Source organism: Lagopus muta, chromosome 1, assembly GCF_023343835.1.
Source record: "Lagopus muta isolate bLagMut1 chromosome 1, bLagMut1 primary, whole genome shotgun sequence".
In the NCBI taxonomy this organism is placed as follows: domain Eukaryota; kingdom Metazoa; phylum Chordata; class Aves; order Galliformes; family Phasianidae; genus Lagopus; species Lagopus muta.
The window spans coordinates 59,684,619-59,705,568 of NC_064433.1; the positions used below are offsets into that span (position 1 = coordinate 59,684,619).

Sequence of the window (20,950 nt, forward strand, 5' to 3'; positions counted from 1 at the left end):
GTTAATTCCCAAAAGTAGAGAATCATTGAGTCACCTAGGTTGGAAAAGATCTTCAAGATTATTCAGTCCTATCATCAGCCTCATCTACCATCCCGTCACAAAACCATGTCCCTTAATATGTCCATGTGATTCTTAAATGCTTCCAGGGATGGGGATTCCACTATTTCCTGGACAGCCTGTTCCAGTGCCTGACCACAGTTTCTATGCAGAAATTGTACTTAATGTCCAGCCTAAATCTTTTCTGGTGCAACTAGAGACCATTTCCATGCGTCTTATCCACTTATCACTTGAGGAAAATAAGTCAGTGCTCTCCTAGCTTACAGCCTCCTTTCAGAAAATTGTAGAGAGCAATGAGTTCTCCCCTCAGCCGCCTCCAGACTGAGCAACCCCAATTCCCTCAGTCACTCCTTGTGACTCCTTCACCAGCTTCGTTGTTCTCTGCACACACTCAAGCCACTCCATATGCTTGTAGCGACGGGCCCAAAACCGAACACAATATTGAAGGTGCAGACTCACCTCTGTGCTGTGTACATGGGACAGTCACTTCTTTAGTCCTACAGGATGCTTTGTTTCTGATGAGAGAAACTCCAAGCTTAAAAGTTTGTGTGAGAAGCTCTGTTGTTTATTGTGCGTTATGTTTTTATTCCAAAGGATAAAAAGACTGTTGTTTCTTTGTCTGGTGAAGGTATTTTGAGCTTTCTAGTACTGAGGTTTTGACTTATTAAGGTAAATATCTTTCAGAGATGTTTCTACTATACCACCTATTTCCACTATCAGATTTCTGTGTATAGCAGAAATTTTTATTATAGCAGCATTTTTAGGACCCTCATCTGAAACTGAATCTTTTTGGTACGCAAATAGAAGTTTTTAACTTCAATTCTGGTAAGTCAGAAAATAAAAGAGATGGTGGCTTTTGTTGCATTGTGCACTATTTTTGCAGTTTGCAACATTGTCCTTGGCCAAAAATTCAGGTTTATGTTTGTTTAACAGGTATTTTCTGAGTGCTCATATTGGTAGCAAATGTGGTTTTATGACCCATGAAAAAAGCGTTATGTTGAATTGTTCTTTTTAATTCAGTTTTAAGTTCACTAGACCTAATCTGTGGATTGAGAATTACTATTGCTGTACTCAGATTTTAGAATGAATGTTAGACGATGTTTATCTGTCAGATTGGTAGCTAATTAAAGCAGAGAATGCGACTAATACGACATGATTTTTTTTTTCAAAAATACACTTTCCATACTGAAAATAGAAGAGACGTTTTTGTTTTTAATATTGCGTCGCTGTGGCATTTCTATATTTATAGCACTGAGATGTGTGTCTAGGCATGTTGCCATTCTCTTGAAAGCCATTTCTGAGCTGAAATCCCAACAAAACGACGGGCCATTCAGCTAGCTTGAAATGCTCACCATTGCATGTTCTTGTTCAGTTGACAAAGGCAGTATTCCTGCTTCAGAGTGTTAGGGAAGTGATGGAGTCACTGTTCTTGAAGGTTTTCAAGAAGAGGGTAGATGTGGCACTGAAAGACATGGTTAGTGGGCTGGTAATGATGGGTTGGACTAGATGATCTTAGTGGTCTTTTCCAACCTTAATGATTCTATGATTCTAACTCTGCCTAGCCTTCTTGTCTACTCAGACCTTACTGTTGTCTCACTTGTATCATCGTTCTGTGTATTTTTTAATAAGACCCATTTTACCATGTAGCTATATCATTTGACAGCAGTGCACTAAGGAATTGCATTCTGCCTTTTGATTACTAAGTCATCTCTTCTAGGGACTGTGTAATTTCTTCTGTTCCTTATAGAGGAATGCTGCAGTTACAGGAGGTGCTATGATTACTTCATCTACTTTTAAACTAAAAACATGTTCAGCTCCAGATTCTTCTGACTTTTGAAATAAGTTGATGTTTTTTCCTACCTGGAGGTGCTAATGAGCAGAGAATTGGCACATCTGGAAAAAGTCTATAAAGTACGTTGTGTGCGAGGCCAGGAAACTAGTCAACGTGGTGGTAATTGTAAGGTAGCATAAGATACACTTCAATATTATCACAAATAGGACGGTTTTGGAAACGAACGCAGGCAGTGATTTCTTTAGGATAAGACTGGTCTTTGTTCAAGTTCTTAAATGAGCTTTGTTAATGGGATAGACTTCACGTGCATGGAGTTGTAAAGTTTTAATGCTAAATTCCTTGGCTTTAAGTAAAAACAACATTGAGGCTCTGGCAGCTTTGGAGATTAATTGTGGATGGATGTGGAGATGACAGCGAGAAGTGATAAACAGTCAGATGAGGAATACATTCTGTTCTTTGTACTAAGGATTCTCTCATGCTAATAACTAGACGTTTCTCTTAAGAAACCTCAGTTCAAGGATTTTCATTATTTGAGAGTGCATGGTGAAGTGAAAAAGAAAATGATTTCCAAACTGGTCAGTCAGGTTGCGGCCACCGAGCCTGTATAAACACTGCATTGCCTCCATTGTCTTCATAACTGAATGTGAAATCTGGGTGCACATTTATCAGTAGCAAATGTTGAAGACAGCTGATTCAAGGAAATTTAAGAATCACGAGACTTAAATTACTTGCACACCAGTATAATAGGAGATGGATGTCGTATCTCTAGTTCTAGTGACTGCAGACAGACTGGTTGAGCTATTTCAGTGATGAAGAGCTTTCTTAAATAGTTGAGAGAGGAATTTTGGTCTGGGTGGTGGTAGATTAGTCAAGTTCAAAAGGTATCAGGTTCAAAATGTGCAGTCGTTGCTTTTCTTTATAAGAGAGCACAACTGTCCTGAGACAGTGGTCTAAATAGTGCCTTGTGAGCTAACCAGCCCATTGAAACCCATTGTCTACTCCTATTGCTTGTATTGCAGTAATGCTATTTACTCTGCTAGGATATTGATCTTGTGCAGAGCTTATTCTGCAGGCTTTACAGATTTCATTCTTGACAGAATTATCAATTGTCCAGAATTAATTACTATGGAAATACTGTCATCAGAAGCTCAATTTTCACTTCAGTTAACTGTGCAGTATCATTTTAATTTTTTTTTCCTGCTGTCTCAGGTTTTATAACTTCTTGTTTAACAAGAACAGTAAAATATAGCTTCTGTAGGCAACCCGTATCTCTATCACCTGAGTAAATGCAGAGTGGGATTTTCCTTTTCCGAATAGATTCGTTTGAGCTAGGATGAGAATTAGGATATAGGTGTACTCTGTGTGAAATAAGGAAAGAACTAAATCTGAAAGTGTTTCCAGACAACGGGATTAAGATAAGACTTGGAAAAGGGGGTGAAATAGTTAAACTTGTAGGTTTTAAGGGCTGGGTGAGTAACTAATAGCAAGTGGTGACCTTTAGAAGATCGTGGGGTAAACCAATTTAAATGCAGTATAAGCTATTGCCTGGAGGCTTCTCAGGGTCTATGGAAGGAGGTAGGATTCCTGGATTGTTTTCCACTGGAATCATATGCTCCATCTAGTTTCATAGAATTAATGGTTTGTGGCAGCTTGGGTCCGGCTCAAACTAGCATAGTAACAACTTAGCAAAAGGAAAATGTGGAGACTATAATTACTTTGTTTGTGAGATTTGACTTTGCTACTGATTGTATTAGCCTCTGGACTGCAAAGTTTGAACATTTTATTTGAGATGATTAATCATTTACAGCAGAATTCCTCTCGAGGTCTGCAGTTAAAGCACTACTGCAAAGAGGCGAGCAAACATGGTTATACTGAGACATGTACACTGTGTGCATAGTAAAAGTTGAAACACTTCAAATATTCTTTGTATTTTATGCCGTACACCCCAGAAGAGTGCAGTGCAGCCTTAATCAGATATGCTTAATGTTAGATGGTATTCTTGGAAAGGACATTTGCTTTGGCTGCACAGTGTCTATTGGGTTTGAGTGGAACTGTAATGGTGACACAAAATTATAAGCCATGGCAAGTGAAATGCCATCATGCTTTATTGAAAATGCCAATAAGCAGTTAAAACTGAGGTAATCAACAACAGTTTGTTGATGCGGGGGTATAAAATTTCTAGCTAAGCAGTTGGAAGGCCTCTCAACATACCAGTGTCCCTAAGAACCTCTTGTCCCTTGACGCCTCTCAGGTTTCCCTACAGCTAGTGGAAGGGATTTCTAAAATGCCCCGTGGAGGATCAGAAAGTGTTGATGGTGCATGGTGTAACAGCGTTGGTATAGTTCTGGTGTACTTGAGGAACTAAGTCTGCTATTTTGAGGGACTGAAAAGTGTTCTTGATGAACTGTAATAAAATTCAATTTTAAATTTTCCTCATTAGTTGATTAAGATTTGTTTGTTCACTTTGCATTCGAAAGTTATGTATGAGGTTTCTCGCCTTTACTCCATATGTCCTTCCAAGAAAACTCTGAACGACTCATTTTATTAGTAAGCAAGTTCCACAGTAGCTGTTTAAAACTAGATATCAAGGGCAAAAAAAAAATAAATACTTCATGTTAGGTTTGGAGTATAGCAAGAATTGGTAGGAAATACCAGTGCAGACTGTATTCATGCAAGTGATGCAAAAGAGGCAATGATGCAACTTTTTAACTTTGTCCAGCAGATTGAACATCACCTTCAATACCTATTCCCACAGATAAAACAGTTGATAATGCTACCAGTGGTCATGGAATTTGACTGAGGAAATGGGCTATTCTTTCATAGCCTTGTGCAGGTTTTGCTTTTGTAGGATTAAATTAAAATTAATAGATGTAATTACACTTGTTTAGCTCCATGGAAAGAAGAGGAGAAACAGCAGCTCTCTTCACAGTACAAAAGTAGTGCAAGCAGTGTTAGGTGAGAACAACCTACTGATTGACCCATTCCACAGCTGGGGGGGGGAATTGGGTGATGTTCCTGCATACAGCCTTAAACTATGGCAGAAAACAGGTGGAGAATAGGCAGAGCAGCTCAATGGGGAGGCGGAGACAAGTAGAAAGTAAAGGCTTTCTGTGCTGCCTTCTCTTCCTCCTCCTTGCGACCAACTGGACAGGCTGGAAAGGACGAGCTCACCTCTTATAGTCATTACTTCTATTCAGAATTTGAGTGACAAAAGCCGATATTAAGCTTGAATCTCTGCAGCCTCATGAACTGCACTTGGAAGAGTACAAGAGGAGTCAAAGAAAAAACAATGCTCCCTTCTAACTTCGATGTCTGCTTTCCTTCTGCTGTGCGTTAAACCCACAGCTTGAGGGATTCCCATCGGAAACTCGCACCCAACTAACGCTGGTGTGCAAGTCTCTCTTTTCCTGATGGATTTTACAAAAAGGGAGGTCGGTCCCGTATTTGTAATTGTTAATTCCCACTGTTGTTGCTGCTCTCACAAGGATTGCACTAAAGAGGTAGGTGAGAATGTCAAGTCTAGAAAAATTGCATAGGAGCAGTAAAGGATTTGGGGGTAGTGAATCAGATTTATTAACAAGTGTGAGCTGCTTTGTATTTGCTTAGAATGCCCTTAGCTTTTAAACTTGATTGTACTTTTCCTCCAACTTCCTAATGAATATTCAAATCCTGTTCAGAGTAGCTAGAACACTTAGCTCCTGCTATTGCCTATTTGTGTTGCTCTCCGTTGAACTGTTTAAAAATTTTTTAAAAAGTTCTCAGAGCATGTTGACATTGTGTTCACTATTTTCATGGTGTAAAAAGCACTGATTGTACCTCCTCTTGCAATATTGTCAGTATATTTTGAATTAGAGTGAGGTGATAATCTACTTATCCATTTATTTGGTGTGCTAAGTCATGTAAAATACTACTACATGCTTCTAGGCAAAAGTTGTTAAGGGGAGTTCTCATGTTTAAAAGCTTGAAAATGTATAATTTTTTAAGAGTAAAGAGCTTGCTTTTAGCGGATCGTATAACCATACAAATGTGGGTGTTGCAATTTTCAAATTCAGTTGTGTGTGTTTTTTTTTTTTAAATCTGATTTAAACCTGTTAAAATCACAAACTTCTTACATTTCACTTCTCTTCCTTGTGATAATCTCCTGTACTTAAGATGAAGACTAAGATAAGTACTAATAAAGCATTCAGCTTTGCCTAAGTTGTGTTTTGCGCTGCCTGTATGTACACCAACATTGTAAAGGTTTGGATGCCTTCCTGAAATGTTTGGTGGGTTCTACTTTCTTAGCATTGTTTTCAAGAGACGCGGTTGTGCTCACATCAGCTGCAGCACTTGTACTCCATGTGCAAGTGTGGGCGCTACTGCAACAATGCAGCAAACCAGGCTGGGGATTTTGGTCTCACTGGAAACCACTGCAGGCTTTTTTGGCTGAGTTTGTTTCAAGTCTGCTAAACACCATGATCTGGTTCATTATGCAGCTGTGTAAATGCTTTTGCCAGCCTTAGGGAGGAAATGACAGGTATGTGGGAATGGGAGATGGAGAAACAGGATGCTGCTGCTTTCAGCAGCCATGTCAGTTTATGATGATGTAGATAATAGCTTGAGAAAATGTACTTGTTATACCTAGTTACAAGTTTTTTGTCTGCAAGAGCTCTTCCTTTCACTTCCTTAACAAATTTGTAAATTACAGTTTATAATAGTATTTGGGTATTTAACTCTGATTGAATTTCCAGTGGACAGTGGAACAAATAAATTAAAAAAAGTCCTATGATTTTTCTGAGCAATTTGGGGACTGGGGAGAAAATGTGTGAATGAGGCCATTTTGCAATAAGTGTGCAGTGTTAAAACCAGGAAACAGTGAGGACTACAGTGCCTTTGGGTTCAGAATCTAATGAAAGTATGCCTGGCTGCACAGCTCATGAGCTTTTAAGGACACATGAAGGTTATTTGAATCACAGGGTCCCCCTCTGGTTTCTCTGTGACAGCATGATTACAAGGGAAGGACATCTCTGTGTAGAAAAGGATCATTGATTTATTGATTACCATTAATACCATCTTCTGTCTTGTTATGTGAAGTGGGCTTTCACTTTTGGCAGTCGAAAGGAAAAACTGATTTTCAAAGCTAAGCGTAGTCTGAACTTTGGTTTAAGGGATTCTTGACCAGTTAGGCAGTTCTAACTGACTTTGGAAGAAGCTGAGAAAGGCAGCTGCTTGAACACCCAATCCTATACTAGTTTTAGGTCCCAGTGTGAATGTATCTGAGATTTTCTGAGGGAAACCTCAGAATTATGGAAGCTATGGTGGCGAAAGACTTGGCTGGGGAGAGCTTTTTTCTTAACTGTTTTTTTGTTTTTGTTTTTAATTCACGAAATGGAGTACTATAAGGTGGCCCTCATGGAAGGTCCTGAAGTTTTTGGACGTTTACTTAACATCTTTCAGGATAGAGGTATACAGAGTAGCAGACTGAGTCCCCGATTTAAAAACGTTTTCTTAGCTACTTCTCTTCAGGCGTTGTGAAAGAAGAGAGCATGTGGTCAAATAGTCACCAAGAAGGCTCATGTTCTGGTTTCCCTATGTTAATGCTTTTTTGTCTTATATTCATCTTAGTTTTTAGGTTTTCTAAAGTAAGATAGTGCCACAGATCTGACACTTTCCTTCTGCTGCCGCTGTAAATGAGCGTGCAGGTGGGCAGATGCTATGGCTGGAAGTTGGGCTGCTTTGGAGTATTAAATAAGTTTAAATTTTAGACAACTTCTCTGGCAAATTTAGATACAAATCTATACAACAGCCAGGCAAATAACTATTGCACAGATTATCTGAGTATATATGAATATAAGTGAGCATTTCATTCTGTGCACATATGAACCTGAATTCCTGGGACTATTTTAAGCTCAGCCACATATTAAAAGATGGGTGTATCTGCCATATGAGCAGAGACAAATACACAGGCATTCTATGCAAGCAGTAAATGCTAAAAGCAGTTTAATAAAATTCACGGAGTGTATTGCTTTGTGGCATCCTGCTGGAAAGTGGGAGAGTTGTGGTATGACCTGGCTACAGTATTGTAGTGTACTCAGGCAAACCTCCTATCAGCTGAGGCATTTATCTCCAGAAGTCTTACTTTCACTGAAGCTTTTTAGTGTTAAATTAACGTACGCTGACAGGCTGTGTTTCAGATCTTAGTCTTGTGGCAGTACGCTCCTCAGTTCTGTAATCTCAATTGCTGAAATGTCATAGGGACAAATTTTAGAGCTTCTAAGTAGAAAATTGAGAATGTTGTTGTAACAGGAGGTTTTTACTAAGGGAAAGATCTGTGTCTTTCCATGGTTCTTCTCCTTTCTCTTCAAATGTTGGATGTGATCACCAAATTTCAGATGCATTCACAGCACCTTTGCACAATGACAAATATTGGTGTTCTTCACTGAAAGACTGGATGCTATGCTCTCCCAGTCTTGTTTTTGCATATGTTTGAAGTAAACTGTGCCCTCTCGTGGAAGAGCATGGTAGGGAATGTCTTAAGTTGTGAACACATGAAATCAATATGCTGCCATGTTTGGCCAAGAAAAACAATATCTAAATGTAGATAAAAACTACTATTGTATTAAGTCAACGTTCAGTTAAATAAAAGTCTGCAGCTGCAAAGGCTCTGGTTGAGAGACTTGACTCTTTACATTTCAAGGCTTCCTTTGCACTGACAGTAAAGAAGTGTTATATTTTCATATTCCACTTGGGTGAGAAGGGATATCTAATGGTACACTGAGAGAAATACTTCCTCATTAAGACGCAGATCATGCTGTCTGTATTGTTTCTTCATTTGTATCTGTGCTTGAGTCTGTTTCTTTCATTTTTTTTAACTTATGATTCACCAGTTACACAGGCTCAGATGTGTCCAGTGTATGTGGTAATTAATATTATATGTTGCTATCTCAGTACTATATGTTACTGTGCATCAAATTATACTGATTTTCAGGATTGTTTGACTTGAAAGTTTGGGCACATCACATAAACAGCATTTGAACAAGGTGGCTCCATCCTTGCTTTCTTCCATCTTAAAATACAGAATTTGAAGCTAAAGGCTGAATCAAGTAAAACTGAGCGCCAAGTCTTGCTGGTTTGGACATTTGCCCCCTGAAAAAGAGCTCTTGGCCATGATTTAGTGATGGAGTTTGGCTTTCTGTGTCTGCAGCGTTCTGCAGAATTCCCAACTGGTCAAACCTCATGGTCTAGTTACTTGACTGAAATGAGTAGTTGCTTGCACTTAGATTTTATTTCTATCTGTCCCCAATGGCTTTAACATGTACTGAAGAAAGAATTATCATACATTCTTGAAGGGCTTTTGGAAAGGTGTGTATTGTGAAGCTCACTTTCCTGGACTCACAACAGCAATCATACAAGAGCGTGGTTTGAAATTATTAGATTTGAGAAGTGCTAAGATGTAAAGATTTTTTTTTTTTTCCTTTCCCATTCTTCTTTTTTAAACACTATTCACGTTATATAATGATCCAGTCTGATCATTGTGAGCTATTGTTTTTCCCATAAAATCATTCTGCCAAAATTACTTCATCTAATGGCATGTTAGGAACATTCTGGGAAGCAGCAGAATCCTTTAAAGACTGTTGAAGTCAATCTTGCGGGTTCTTGCGTTAGTGTTCAATAGGAAACATTTTTTCCTCTGATCATCATACCTTCTGTAGAAAAAAAATGACATGGTAAGCTTATGCTTATAGCCTGGCACCTAACTGTTGAAACCTTCTGTCATGGAAGTCTAATCAAGAAATGCTGGAAAAAATCCACGTTTGAAAAAGTCACTAGCAAACAGATGAACAATAATATTGGGAGTAGATTTCCTTACAACCTCCACTAGTGGGGAGTTCTGCCCAGGTACATGTTGAATAAAAACAGTCGGTTTGTAAGTGAATATTTGCACAAACAAAACTTAAGTCAAGTGAGCCTTCCAGATTTTTCTTCTTATTTGTATGTTTCAGGGTGTCAAGCCTGCCAGCTTTGATAAAGTAGCGATCCCTGAAGTGAAGGAGATTATTGAGGGATGCATTCGGCAAAACAAAGGCGAAAGGTAAGCTTTCTTTCCCGTACTGATAGAGATATTACTTTTGTCTGAATCTGTAACTTGTTAATACTAGATACAGTTAATTACTGGGATCTGATGCAAGTTAGAAAATGAATATTATTTCTGCAGGTTCTTTCTCTGGCAGGTTCTCATTTAACACTTGTTTTACTGCATTAGTGCAAGGCAAAGTGCAAATCCTGTAGTAACCATCCATGTTATTCAGAAGTTCTACTGTTCTTACTAAAATTTTGATCTAATCAGTGAAATAGCGTATGATGATCTTTCCAAGTTAATGGGATTAATGGGATTCCTTACTCTGTAGCTCTGTTGGGTTTTTTGTTTTTCTTTTTTCCTTTTCTGTCCCCTTGATTCCATTGGCATTTATAGCTAATTATCTTGAGGGCTCTTTATTTTTGAAATTATTGATGTTTGTTTACATTCAAATTTTCTGCAAGATTATTTTGGCTTGAAGTGATTAGCTTAGACCATTGCAGAAAATCTGTAGCTGTTCTAATGGTTTATTAATGGATTTTGGTTTTTTTTTTTTTTTTTTTTGCTTTTATGTAGTTGCTTTTATGTAGATTGTTGTAGTTAAGAATGCTTCAATCTTCTGTCTTTTTCTAGCTCTTCACTATTCTGTTCTGAGCCTGTTCTGTCAGTGTAGAGTTGTCTGCTATTAATTCTTGGAGTTTTACATCTAATGCTGTTGCTGTGTACTTTGGACTTCAAATTTAAATGTTTAAAGCAATTATGTATTTTTCCAATTCTGAACTAATTTTCTGAATGTGTGGCACTTGTTCCTTGCCTTTTATCTTAACCAGTTAGCTTTCAGACTACTGCTACACTCTGTGAATATAAGAATATATTGCTAATGTTTTTGTACTTTCTGGACAAAGGTAACATGTGGAAAACTGAAAGTTGAAATGGTTGAAAACAGTACAGAATATGAAAGGTGCTTCACTAGTGCTGAATTAACTAGGTTAGACTTCTGTCAATATCTTTAAATAGACTGAAATAGCTTTTATAACTGCTGAACTGATCTGGGGACTAAGAGTTGTGTGTTGGATCTTCAGTAAAACCAAACTGTCCCTTCAAGGCTCGTAATTTTAGGCAGTGGGCACTTCTGCTGACCAATGTGTGACTTTTTTTTTCCTAAATCTGTAGAGCTGTTGCATTTTATTCCTTCATCATACTTTTAGATAGAAATTTGCATGATGAGCTGTCAAGTGGTTAAGGAGAGGAGGCATGAAATGTAGATTATAAATTCGGTAGGTTATCAGGCAAGGATATTCCTTAATATTTGATGAAAACCTAACGGTGTATGTGCTCTCCACATTGTTTTCCAATCTGCTAGATATGCTATTAAGGACCTTTTGAATCATGCTTTCTTCCAAGAAGAGACTGGAGTACGGGTAGAACTAGCAGAGGAAGATGATGGAGAAAAAATTGCCATTAAACTCTGGCTGCGAATTGAAGACATCAAAAAACTTAAGGGCAAATATAAAGATAATGAGGCAATAGAGTTTTCCTTTGACTTGGAGAGAGATGTCCCAGAGGATGTGGCACAGGAAATGGTAAGTGGTGGCAGTCTTGCAAAACATTGAAGGTAATAGTATTCTTTGACAGTCAGATGTCATCTATCAGCCTTTGCATTTACTCTTACTGTCTAGAAATAAAACTGCTTCAGAAGTCTGTGAATGAGAAGTTAGTGCAAGAGAGTGATAGCCTATATTGTAGCACAATAGTGGCTGTCTATGACAGTCTGAATTCTGTGAATATATCCTCCTTCAGGTGGAATCTGGCTATGTCTGTGAAGGGGATCACAAGACAATGGCGAAAGCTATCAAGGACAGGGTATCTTTGATTAAGCGAAAGCGAGAGCAGCGTCAGTTGGTGCGAGAAGAACAGGAGAAGAAGCTTCAGGAAGAAGGTAGTCAGAAGCAGCAGCTGGAGCAACAGCAACCCTCAAGTGCTTCCCATGCAGGGTCAAAGCATCCCGTATCTGTCAGTGGTACTACTCCTGTCCCCACTACTTCAGCATCTGTTTCTACTCAAGTGGAGCCTGAAGAACCAGAAGCTGATCAACACCAACAACTGCAGTTCCAGCAACCCAGTATATCTATTCTTTGTAAGTGTGTCAGTTGATTTCTTTAGGAACTCTTGCACTTACACTATTTCACCTGCCCTTAGGGAGTCTGGAATCTGAATTGCCTTAATGTTTTTAAGACAAAAATGATGCAGGTATTTCAGATCATGGTTCTGTTTCTGAAAAAAATCACTGCCTGTTCTACATACTAAACACGAGCACATAAGTTAACACGCCTAACTCTCCTGCCATCCCAATGTTAGAATCAGTATCTGAATAATGATATTAAATGAGAAGCTCCATGTCAGAAGTTAGCAAGCAAATTATGATCTGTTATAAGGTAGTAGAGATTTTAAGTTCTTTGTTATGCTTATTTTAGTTGCATCTACCAGCTAGTACAATTGACCTGTTTTCTGCTTTCATGAAAAATAAAATAAAAGTGAAAAGCAAACAAAACAAGACAATAAGCGAGCCTGAAACATCATTCATGACAAAGTAGAATTTAGGTTTTTGTTTCTAGTTCAGCATTTAATAGGGAGCATAATTTACTGGCAAGTATATTTCCAAAGAACTCCAGAAATGACTGTTTTTCAGAAGCTAGGGGAAGGCTTACTGGTAGGGAGTTACTTAGTACATTGGAGAAAAGAAAACTCATGGTTTTTGCACCATTGTAAATATTAGAAGGGGTAAAATGCTTATAAGGTCATTGTGATGTGACACAAATGCAGTCTAATATTTGATAGTAATACTTGAATTATGAATCCAGTCTTGCAGTTCTTTTTGTCTTTATTTTCTGTAGCTGATGGAGCAGTTGACAGTGGCCAAGGGTCATCTGTTTATACTGAATCGTGTGTGAGCAGTCAGCAGACTGTGTCGTATGGTTCCCAGCATGACCAGCCAATCTCAACAGCTGCAGTCCAGGGGTATGCGGCTTCAGTTGGCCAAGTGCAGTCACAACAGCATGGAGGATATCAGCCACCTACAGTGGTAAGCCAGAACTTAAAAGTATTGCAAATGCATGGAATTATTTAGTTGTGAGGGTTATTTTGTTTTGTTTTTGTTTTCTTTTTTTGAAGGCAAGAAGAAAGTCTGCTAGGCATTCTTTCATGTATGCTTCCCATGCAATACAAATTCTGCATGGGAGCATTAAAATTCGTATTTTACAAGGTGACTGAATCTAGTTCAGTGAAATAAAAGGAAATATTTTTCTTTAAAAAAAAGTTTTTATTAAATCTTGAGTACACTTAAGCAGAATGACAGGTTGGGATTTGTAATGGATGTAACATCCTCACTACGAGACTATCTCATGAAAATGAGCATTTCATCTCACTTGGGAAGGTGTTTTGTATGTATGTGAAGTTACCAAATATTTAGCTATTGCTTTGATTTGAAGAAAGGATTAGAATAATTTAAGCTGCTGTTTTGAAGTATGATATTGCTATGTATGTCTGTGAGGCTTTGATTTACAGATTCTGCAGGTAAGCTCTTTTTAACTGTTATAGAATGCTGCATGTGAGTACTCCAGACTGAGGACCCCACATCCTTGTTCCCAGTATTATTTCTAGCTTGTGTTGATTTGCTCATCAGTTGCCATGCATATTCCTTGTCCCTGGAAAGTCTGCACTGGGCACAAATACTTCTCCTACTATGTTCATTTGTGTGGCCCTTTTATTTTGGTACGTTCTTCCCTTGGTATGTTTTAGATCAGAGTACAAGAACATTCAGAAGTCTATTCCAGCACTGGAGTAAAACTTCTGCTACTCTTATATTGTCTTCAGTGGTTCCCTTGTCGTTTTGTTTTTGTTTTTTTTAAACAAAAATCTAAACCTAAGGCAGAGATATCTTGTAGTATGGTAAAGCCATACAGGAAGATAATGTGACAGTCAGGACTTAAAAGAGTCCTCACTTTTTTGCTGCCTGTGCTTGTGGACTTTATTACAAAATCGGTGTTCCTAGATTTTTGGAAAACATGCTGGTTTCAGTCATAACCTGTAGTTTTGTGGTACTGCTGGTCCTTGGGCAAACGAATTTTCAAGCTCTCAAACTAAGTTACTGCTCTGGTTAAGCCATACTTTGATGTGTGAGTATGTCTTGGACTAGAAGCCATTTATTGCCTTGGGATGGCTAGTTTCCAGGTTGAAAGACCATGACCTTTTGAGAGAGGTTGGGAAAACAAGCACACTACAAATGTATAGTCAAGCTGCTCAGTTAAATCCTAAAATGTGCTCGTGCTCTGATGACAACAGCGGTACCGGAAGGTTAACAGAATGGAGTAGAACGCTACAAGAACTACTAAGACTTTGTTGGGAAGACAGGATGACAAGTCAAAATGAAATTGACATCTGGAGAAATAACCTTTAAAAGAAGTAGAATGCAGTTCAATCAGGACGAGAGCAAGTTTCGTGCCTAAGCAGGAAAAATCAGCTACACAAGTACAGGATGAGCAACAACTGACTAGGCAGCAATTCCACCACTAAAAGAAAGAGTCAGGGATTATATTGGACCACAAGCTGGACATGGTCAAAAACATCATGCTATTGTGAAAAAGACAAACATCATGTTTTGTGAAGTAGTTCTGCTCTTCTTGGCCATTGTTAAGTCTATTTTGGACACTCTGCCTGATGAAGGAAGTTGAGAGTGTGAATGGGGAGAGAATTCAGAGGAGAGTGACAAAAAACACCAAGAATACAGGAAATATGGTTTTTGTGGGTTGACTGAAAGAGCTGAGTCTGTGGAAGATGAGCTTGAGGATAGAGAAAGCGGAAAGGCCACCATAAAATACATAGAGGCTAATCAGATCACAACATTGTTGTCAGATATAACAAAAATAATAAGCTTAAATTGCAGCAAGGAATTCTTGTTTAGAAAAGGATTTTTTTCTAACCAGAAAGGACAGTTGTTTACTCTAGACTCCATTACTGGAGCTGTTTCTGAACAGGTTAGATAAACTTGTCAGGAACGACATGTATAACCGGTCCTGATTTGGACCAAGTGAAGAATAAGGGTAAGATGTTTAACCCTTTGAGGTTCCTGATGTCTCTCCTCCAAAATACTGAGCAGTCTATCAAGATTTCTCATATCAGAAATACTTTAAATTAGATCTCTGCTAGATACCTTGACTTTATTTTTTTTCTCAGTTATGTATTTGATTTCAGTTATCTTTAGAAATTATATCCAAAAGAGGGGCATGTATTTTTAGAGAAATATTTCAGTTTTTAAAAGCTGCCTCTCTAAAACATAATTTTTCCAATCATTCTAAAAAAAAAAAACAAAACAAAGCCTAAACAACAACAACAAAAAAGAACCAGACAGAAAGATAATTCTGATTCTGTCAGTTGGGTTGAATTTTGACCTATGGCCTTCTGTCTCGAGGCAAGATTACAAAATCCTTGATACTTGTATTGGCTCAGTGTCTGGAAAATGCTTGTCTAAGACTAATCTAACTAAACTTTCCATGTATTCAAACAGCTTTTTCCACAACTGTTTTGTAGACTGTGTAATGCTAAAATTTTTTAGGTAACGTTTTAGTTGGTAAAGAACCAGCTGAAACCTCTTAGTTCACTTCATTCAGGGAGTTGCCTAAGCAGAGAGACTGGTTACAGAGAGGTGATAGGTGTAAGAGCACATGCACTCACTGAACTAAGAATGAATGAAAGGCCATCAATAACTTAAGGTTTTTTATTTGTCACATTATTAAGTGCAGTGAATACACATACTGTGGGCCACATTGGTGGCTCCAAGGAAAACATTCTCTCTTATCTCTTCTGCCTTCCACATGCTTCTTAGAAGGGCACTAGGGAACTTCCCTTACTGTTCAGTAACCTAAAGCAAACTTGAATCCTCAGAGGTGCACACATCCTGTTCTTGGTGTACGTCAACATTCATTCAGCATTCTCATATCTTCTTGCACACATAGTAGTCAGTATTGGGCCTATCATTGTGTGTCTGCATTTCTTTTCTATCATTACAATTTTTGCTGGTTTTGTTTTTAATTTTTTCAAAGTGTTCAATTTTTAACTTTTGTTTTCCTCCTTTAGCCTCAACGTGGTCGTAGCATGTCAGTTTGTGTTCCCCACCTTCCTGCTCTTCCCTCTATGTCCTGCATCCCTCTCAGTGCTCCTTGCACCCCACCACCAGCGCTGTCTGCACCTCTCTCTCCTTTCTACCTTCGGACTGTCCCTGAAGAAACCTTTGCAGAAAAGCTTTCTAAAGCCTTGGAAAGTGTCCTGCCCATGCACTCTGCCTCTCCACGCAAGCATCGACGCTCCAGCCTGCCCTCCCTCTCTGTCAGTCCTGTATGTGTTACCATTTGCCTCCCAGCACAGTAAGATAAGTTATCATTAAATACATCCTGGGCTTCAGGCATTTATAAATTGAGAAAAGGAAAAGATGATTCTTCCTTATTTCTCGGCTGCTAGCTTGTTTGTTTTTTTTTCCTGTTACTGTTTATTGACAAGCCGTACACTTAAAAACATGATCAATGTTTGACCGTGTATTTTGTATTTTAGGAAAGTATAAATGAAAATTATTCAGCTATACCACAGAAGTTAAAGGGAAGACTAGTTCTTTTCCCCTGAAATCAGAAGACTGTTTTTCATTTTCCAACTTCCAAGCATTGAATGTTAATTAAGCCCTGCACAAAACAGCTGGCTTTTAAAGCTTAGTTGTTGTGGCTGGTTCTCCGGAACCTTTGGCTTGCTATGATAGTGATAGTAGAAATTCAGGGTATGAATACTTTTGAGGAGTCTTACATTTTAATTGTGGTTGCCACCTTAGCGGCTGCTGCTTGGTGGGAAGATTTTCATGTGTTTCAAAAGGTCAGATGCATGACAGCTTGCAAGATAGCCTCTTTCAGTTTTTGGCTTTTATTCACGTAAAATAAGCTTTGAGAAACTTTTATCTGCAATTGAAGTATATAGAACTAACTTTCAGAATGTAGTCAGGAGTATTGGAGTGGGACCTTCTTCTTACTATTGGTCAATATGGAAATTTGCTGCTGCTTTTCCGGAAGAAGGGATGGGAAGGAAATGGAACAATGTGCAAAAGGCAATTTGAAAAAGTTGAAAGTAGCTCTTGTCTTCAAGACAGTACATTTGCTGCTGACTCTTACAATTTTTCCTTTAGTGTCAGCAATATTTTCTTTCAGTGTACTGTAGGCAGCGATGAAAAAGATGCAGCACTGCTGAATTGTTTAGTATTCTTATGTAGAACTTTTGTCAGTGAAATTTTGCCTAGAAATCCTAACTAAGATGAGCCTGATCTGTAGTAATACATCATAAAGAGTGGAATCACTTAAAGTTTTTGTTGACAAACCTGTGAATGTATTGTTGTCCAGGAAAAAAAGTGGATTTGCTTCAGTGACTGCTAATTTCTTATGTGAAAAGGGTATGATGCAAATGGATCAAAATGATCAAAAGGGATGACTGAATTTGATGGAAGACGCTGCATTTTTATGCGTTTTCTTTTCATTATTTTTTCATGCGTAGGCTGGTATGGTTCAGTCTTGGAAAGCATTTTTGTTTAGCTCTCTGGATACCGCACAGAGCACCTTCCTGACAGGACACCAGCACTGTGTTTTTTACATTAGATAGTATTAAGTTTTCATATCATTTTAATCTTCCAGATGCGAGTTAGAGGCCCTGCGTCGTTACTGCTATCAAGTTCTGATTTTTTTATATGCCCATATGGCAGTAACGTCCGGAGTTAGATTGGATTTCAAGCAATGACCGCAGTGAATAGCCCATGACAATAAATTGCATTCCATTGTCAGGAGCAAAACCAATGTTCACATTTACTGAGTGGTTGGAGTTGGACTGGAAAAGCAGCTTTAACACAAGCAAATGTTTCCATTTGTAGACATGCCTGCCACGGATGTATTTAATGGATATTTACAACTCATCTAATTTTCCTAAGTATTGTATGTTTTTGACCATGAATTGAGTAGTCATTCTATAAAGTTACTTCACAGAACTGCCTAGTGAACTGTGCATGTTAATGTGCTTTCACTTTTAATGTATGAATTACTTGTCTTGTTCATGTCAATACAGCCTCAGCATCCGCGTGGGGGAACACCAACGTTCCCAGATTCACAGATATTTTTCCCAACCGTTCATGAACGGCCGGTGTCTTTCTCACCACCGCCTGTCTGCCCGCCGAAGGTGGCAGTTGCTCAGCGCCGCAAGAGCACTTCATTTTTGGAAGCCCAAACTTGCCACTTCCAACCATTGCTGAAGACTGGCCAGAGTTTAGTTCCACCTGGTGGTAGTCCCACCAATTGGACACCAGAGGCATTGGTTATGCTGGGCACGACATCTCATAGAGTCGCTGGAGAGCCTCTGCATGTGCAAGTTAACCCTGTGTTTGAGCCAGCTCCTGTACACAGTGACTATAGATCTGGACCAACACCTCCAGAGGATGCTCACTACAGAATGCATCCAGAAGCTGTATATTTGGTGGGCATGCACTATCCGTCACAGGTATCGGAGCAGTATGATCAAGTAGCTTATAACTCACACGTGACTGAACAACATTTGAAGCAGGTTTCTGACTCAAAGCATGTGCAAGGTGGTCCTCCACAAAGCTCTGTGTTTGACTATCAATCGGGGCAAGCATTCCTGGCAAGACATGTTCAGAACTTGAGGCTGGATGCTGGGTTGAGTCCCCTATCCAGTCCATTATCCAGTGTTTCAGCTCCTCTGAGTGCAGATCCTGCTCAGATGACGTTCCATCAGGTATTTGTTCCTCATTCTGCCCCAGCTGTGCTCTCTCACAGCGGTGATGGCAGAACAAGCTGTGTTTTTGAGTTCCATGTGCACACACCGAGTTCTGCTCCAGCAGAAGGGGCGGCTTTACCCCAGCGGGTCTACAGAAGTCGCCGGGGCTCAATGGAGACCAGTCAAGAGGAATCCACTCAAGGCATAGGGTTGCATGGTCGGCTTCAGCCCGTGACAGAGGAACGTTATAACTATCTTGGTCCTGATTTAGCAGGTCCCAGAGGGGGTTCTGCCAGTCGGAGCTGGCCAGAAGGAAGCCCAGAATACTCCAGTGATTCCTCACAGCTGACTTCCTCTGACACTGGCGATTTCCAGTCTCCTCCCCCTACAGGGGGACCATCTGCTTTTGGTTCAGACTTCTCATTGCCCATTGTTCAGCTGCCTCAGAAGGTATTGCAAGAGTCGCAGCTCTTCATCTGCTTCCCACAGGGAGCCTCAACTCAGCAGGCCTTGTCCACCTCGCTTTCATCAGGACCACCTGCACACTATTCTCAGGTTACAGGAGAAAATCCTTCCAGAATTTCTCTGCTTTTTGTAAATCATACTTTGCACTTAAAGAGGAGCCTTGCTCTTATTTAGAACCACATGGAGCAAGTATCTTAGCATTCATGGGGGTGTCTTTACATTAAGTCAGTGGTCTACTAGGATCTCTTTAACTTAACAGGTTACAGTTAAAGGATGAGGCATCAGCAACCCCTCAGTCTATGTTCAGCTTTGGGTGATGTATTGGTACGGCTTTTGTGTTAAGAATAACAAAAGGTCAGTGTTCTTTTGGATCAGATACTGTTTTGGAAAGAGATAGCTGAAGTACTAAATTGGCTTCTCAACAATGGGTTTAATGAAATGAATCTTCCACGCAGTTTGTATTGGTCGTGTTACTAACGCTTGCTTTGTGCTTCTATTCCTGTTCCTCAGCTGTTTGATGAGAATGTTATTTGAAGATTTCTATCAATAATGTTTCATTGGACAACAGGTTAACTCCGTGACTCTTGAAAGCTGAAAGCGATTTTTCTAGGTTTGAGGGAAGGAAGTGGGAAGAGAGGAATTAAGGGCAGTATATATACATGTAAATGCGTTTGGAAGTGCCCTTGCACTATCAGAGAAACCGAGCAAGCTGAGTAGTTAACTAGTGGCACAAATGATTCTTAATATAGGCTTTGCTTCCTTATAAGCCTAGAATGTGGTGTCTTTTTTAAAAAGCAAAATCTGAGGCATGGAGTTTAGCTGGAGATATGTTCTGTTGGTGTATGATAAATGCCATTGCAGTTTTCATTCTAGTATCCTTCAGTTTGTACACCATGAATGTGAGGTGTACATGTATATTGTATCTGTGCTTGTATTCTGAAACTCATGAGAAGATGGTTTCCTTTTTTTGTTTTTGTGAAAAGAGAGGCTTTACTTTAAGTAAACATCTCTTACTCCCTCACTCTTTCTGTTTTTGAAATTAAGAATTCGAATACTCCAGCTATTAAGCTATAAGCAACATTGTTATTCCTCTAGAAGAAAGAGAGCCTTTTTTGCTTTATTGTGGTAAGATCAAGAATTAAATACTTAAATCTTTCCATATAGGATGCTGTTGGTTTTGGTTTTTTTTTTTAAGCTGAAACAGCTTAATCACTGATGCAATAAATAGTGATTTCTGTTGTTTAGGAGAACTTGTGGAGTGAAACTGCAGTGCAGGAAATTTGAAAGTTACTTGGAGATTGTTTCTCCATAAACATCTTTTGCTAAACTTCAGGTGATTTGTGATGGGTGAAAAAGACATCTGGAAATCATAAGAAGGGATTCAGATTATTTTTACAGAATGTAAGTTCCAGAAGCTGTTATCTAATTCATTGGAAGATCGGAATGTGAAGTCTCAAACTGAATCAATACGAAGAGAGATTATTTCAATGGACACATTTGTATTCTAACTAATAAGGGCCTCAAAGCTTCTAAAACAACAAAGAAAAAACGGTTCTTTTCATTGACACTGTTCTTTCCTTAAAATAATACATTTTAGAGAAATTTTTTCCTAATAAGCTTCTGCAAGCAGAATATGCAAACCATTTAGAAATTTTAATAGATATTTCTGATATGATACCTGTGCTCCAGATGTTTCTTATAAAGGCCATTAGTTCACAGGTGGTGCGTGCTCAGGGAGCTTAGTGGAGATCTTTGTCCAACTGTCTCCAAGA

At 38.9% G+C, this 20,950-nt stretch overlaps 2 protein-coding genes across 10 annotated transcripts in view; one reads left to right on the forward strand and one right to left on the reverse strand.

The window, feature by feature from the left end:
• Positions 1 to 20,950, reverse strand: part of NINJ2 (ninjurin 2) — a 512,961-nt gene that overhangs the window by 119,573 nt on the left and 372,438 nt on the right. The window lies entirely within an intron of this gene.
• WNK1 (WNK lysine deficient protein kinase 1) overlaps positions 1 to 20,950 on the forward strand; it is a 99,615-nt gene that overhangs the window by 43,826 nt on the left and 34,839 nt on the right. For 7 of the 9 annotated variants that reach the window (XM_048942915.1, XM_048942891.1, XM_048942902.1 and 4 more), the window contains 5 exons: positions 9,832 to 9,920; positions 11,269 to 11,488; positions 11,706 to 12,042; positions 12,800 to 12,987; positions 18,048 to 18,476. In XM_048942915.1, coding sequence (XP_048798872.1) covers positions 9,832 to 9,920; positions 11,269 to 11,488; positions 11,706 to 12,042; positions 12,800 to 12,987; positions 18,048 to 18,476 — 1,263 coding nt within the window. Of the gene's footprint in view, positions 1 to 4,911; positions 5,350 to 9,831; positions 9,921 to 11,268; positions 11,489 to 11,705; positions 12,043 to 12,799; positions 12,988 to 18,047; positions 18,477 to 20,950 lie in introns of those variants that run through there. The other 2 variants (XM_048942950.1, XM_048942930.1) reach the window with 2 other exon arrangements.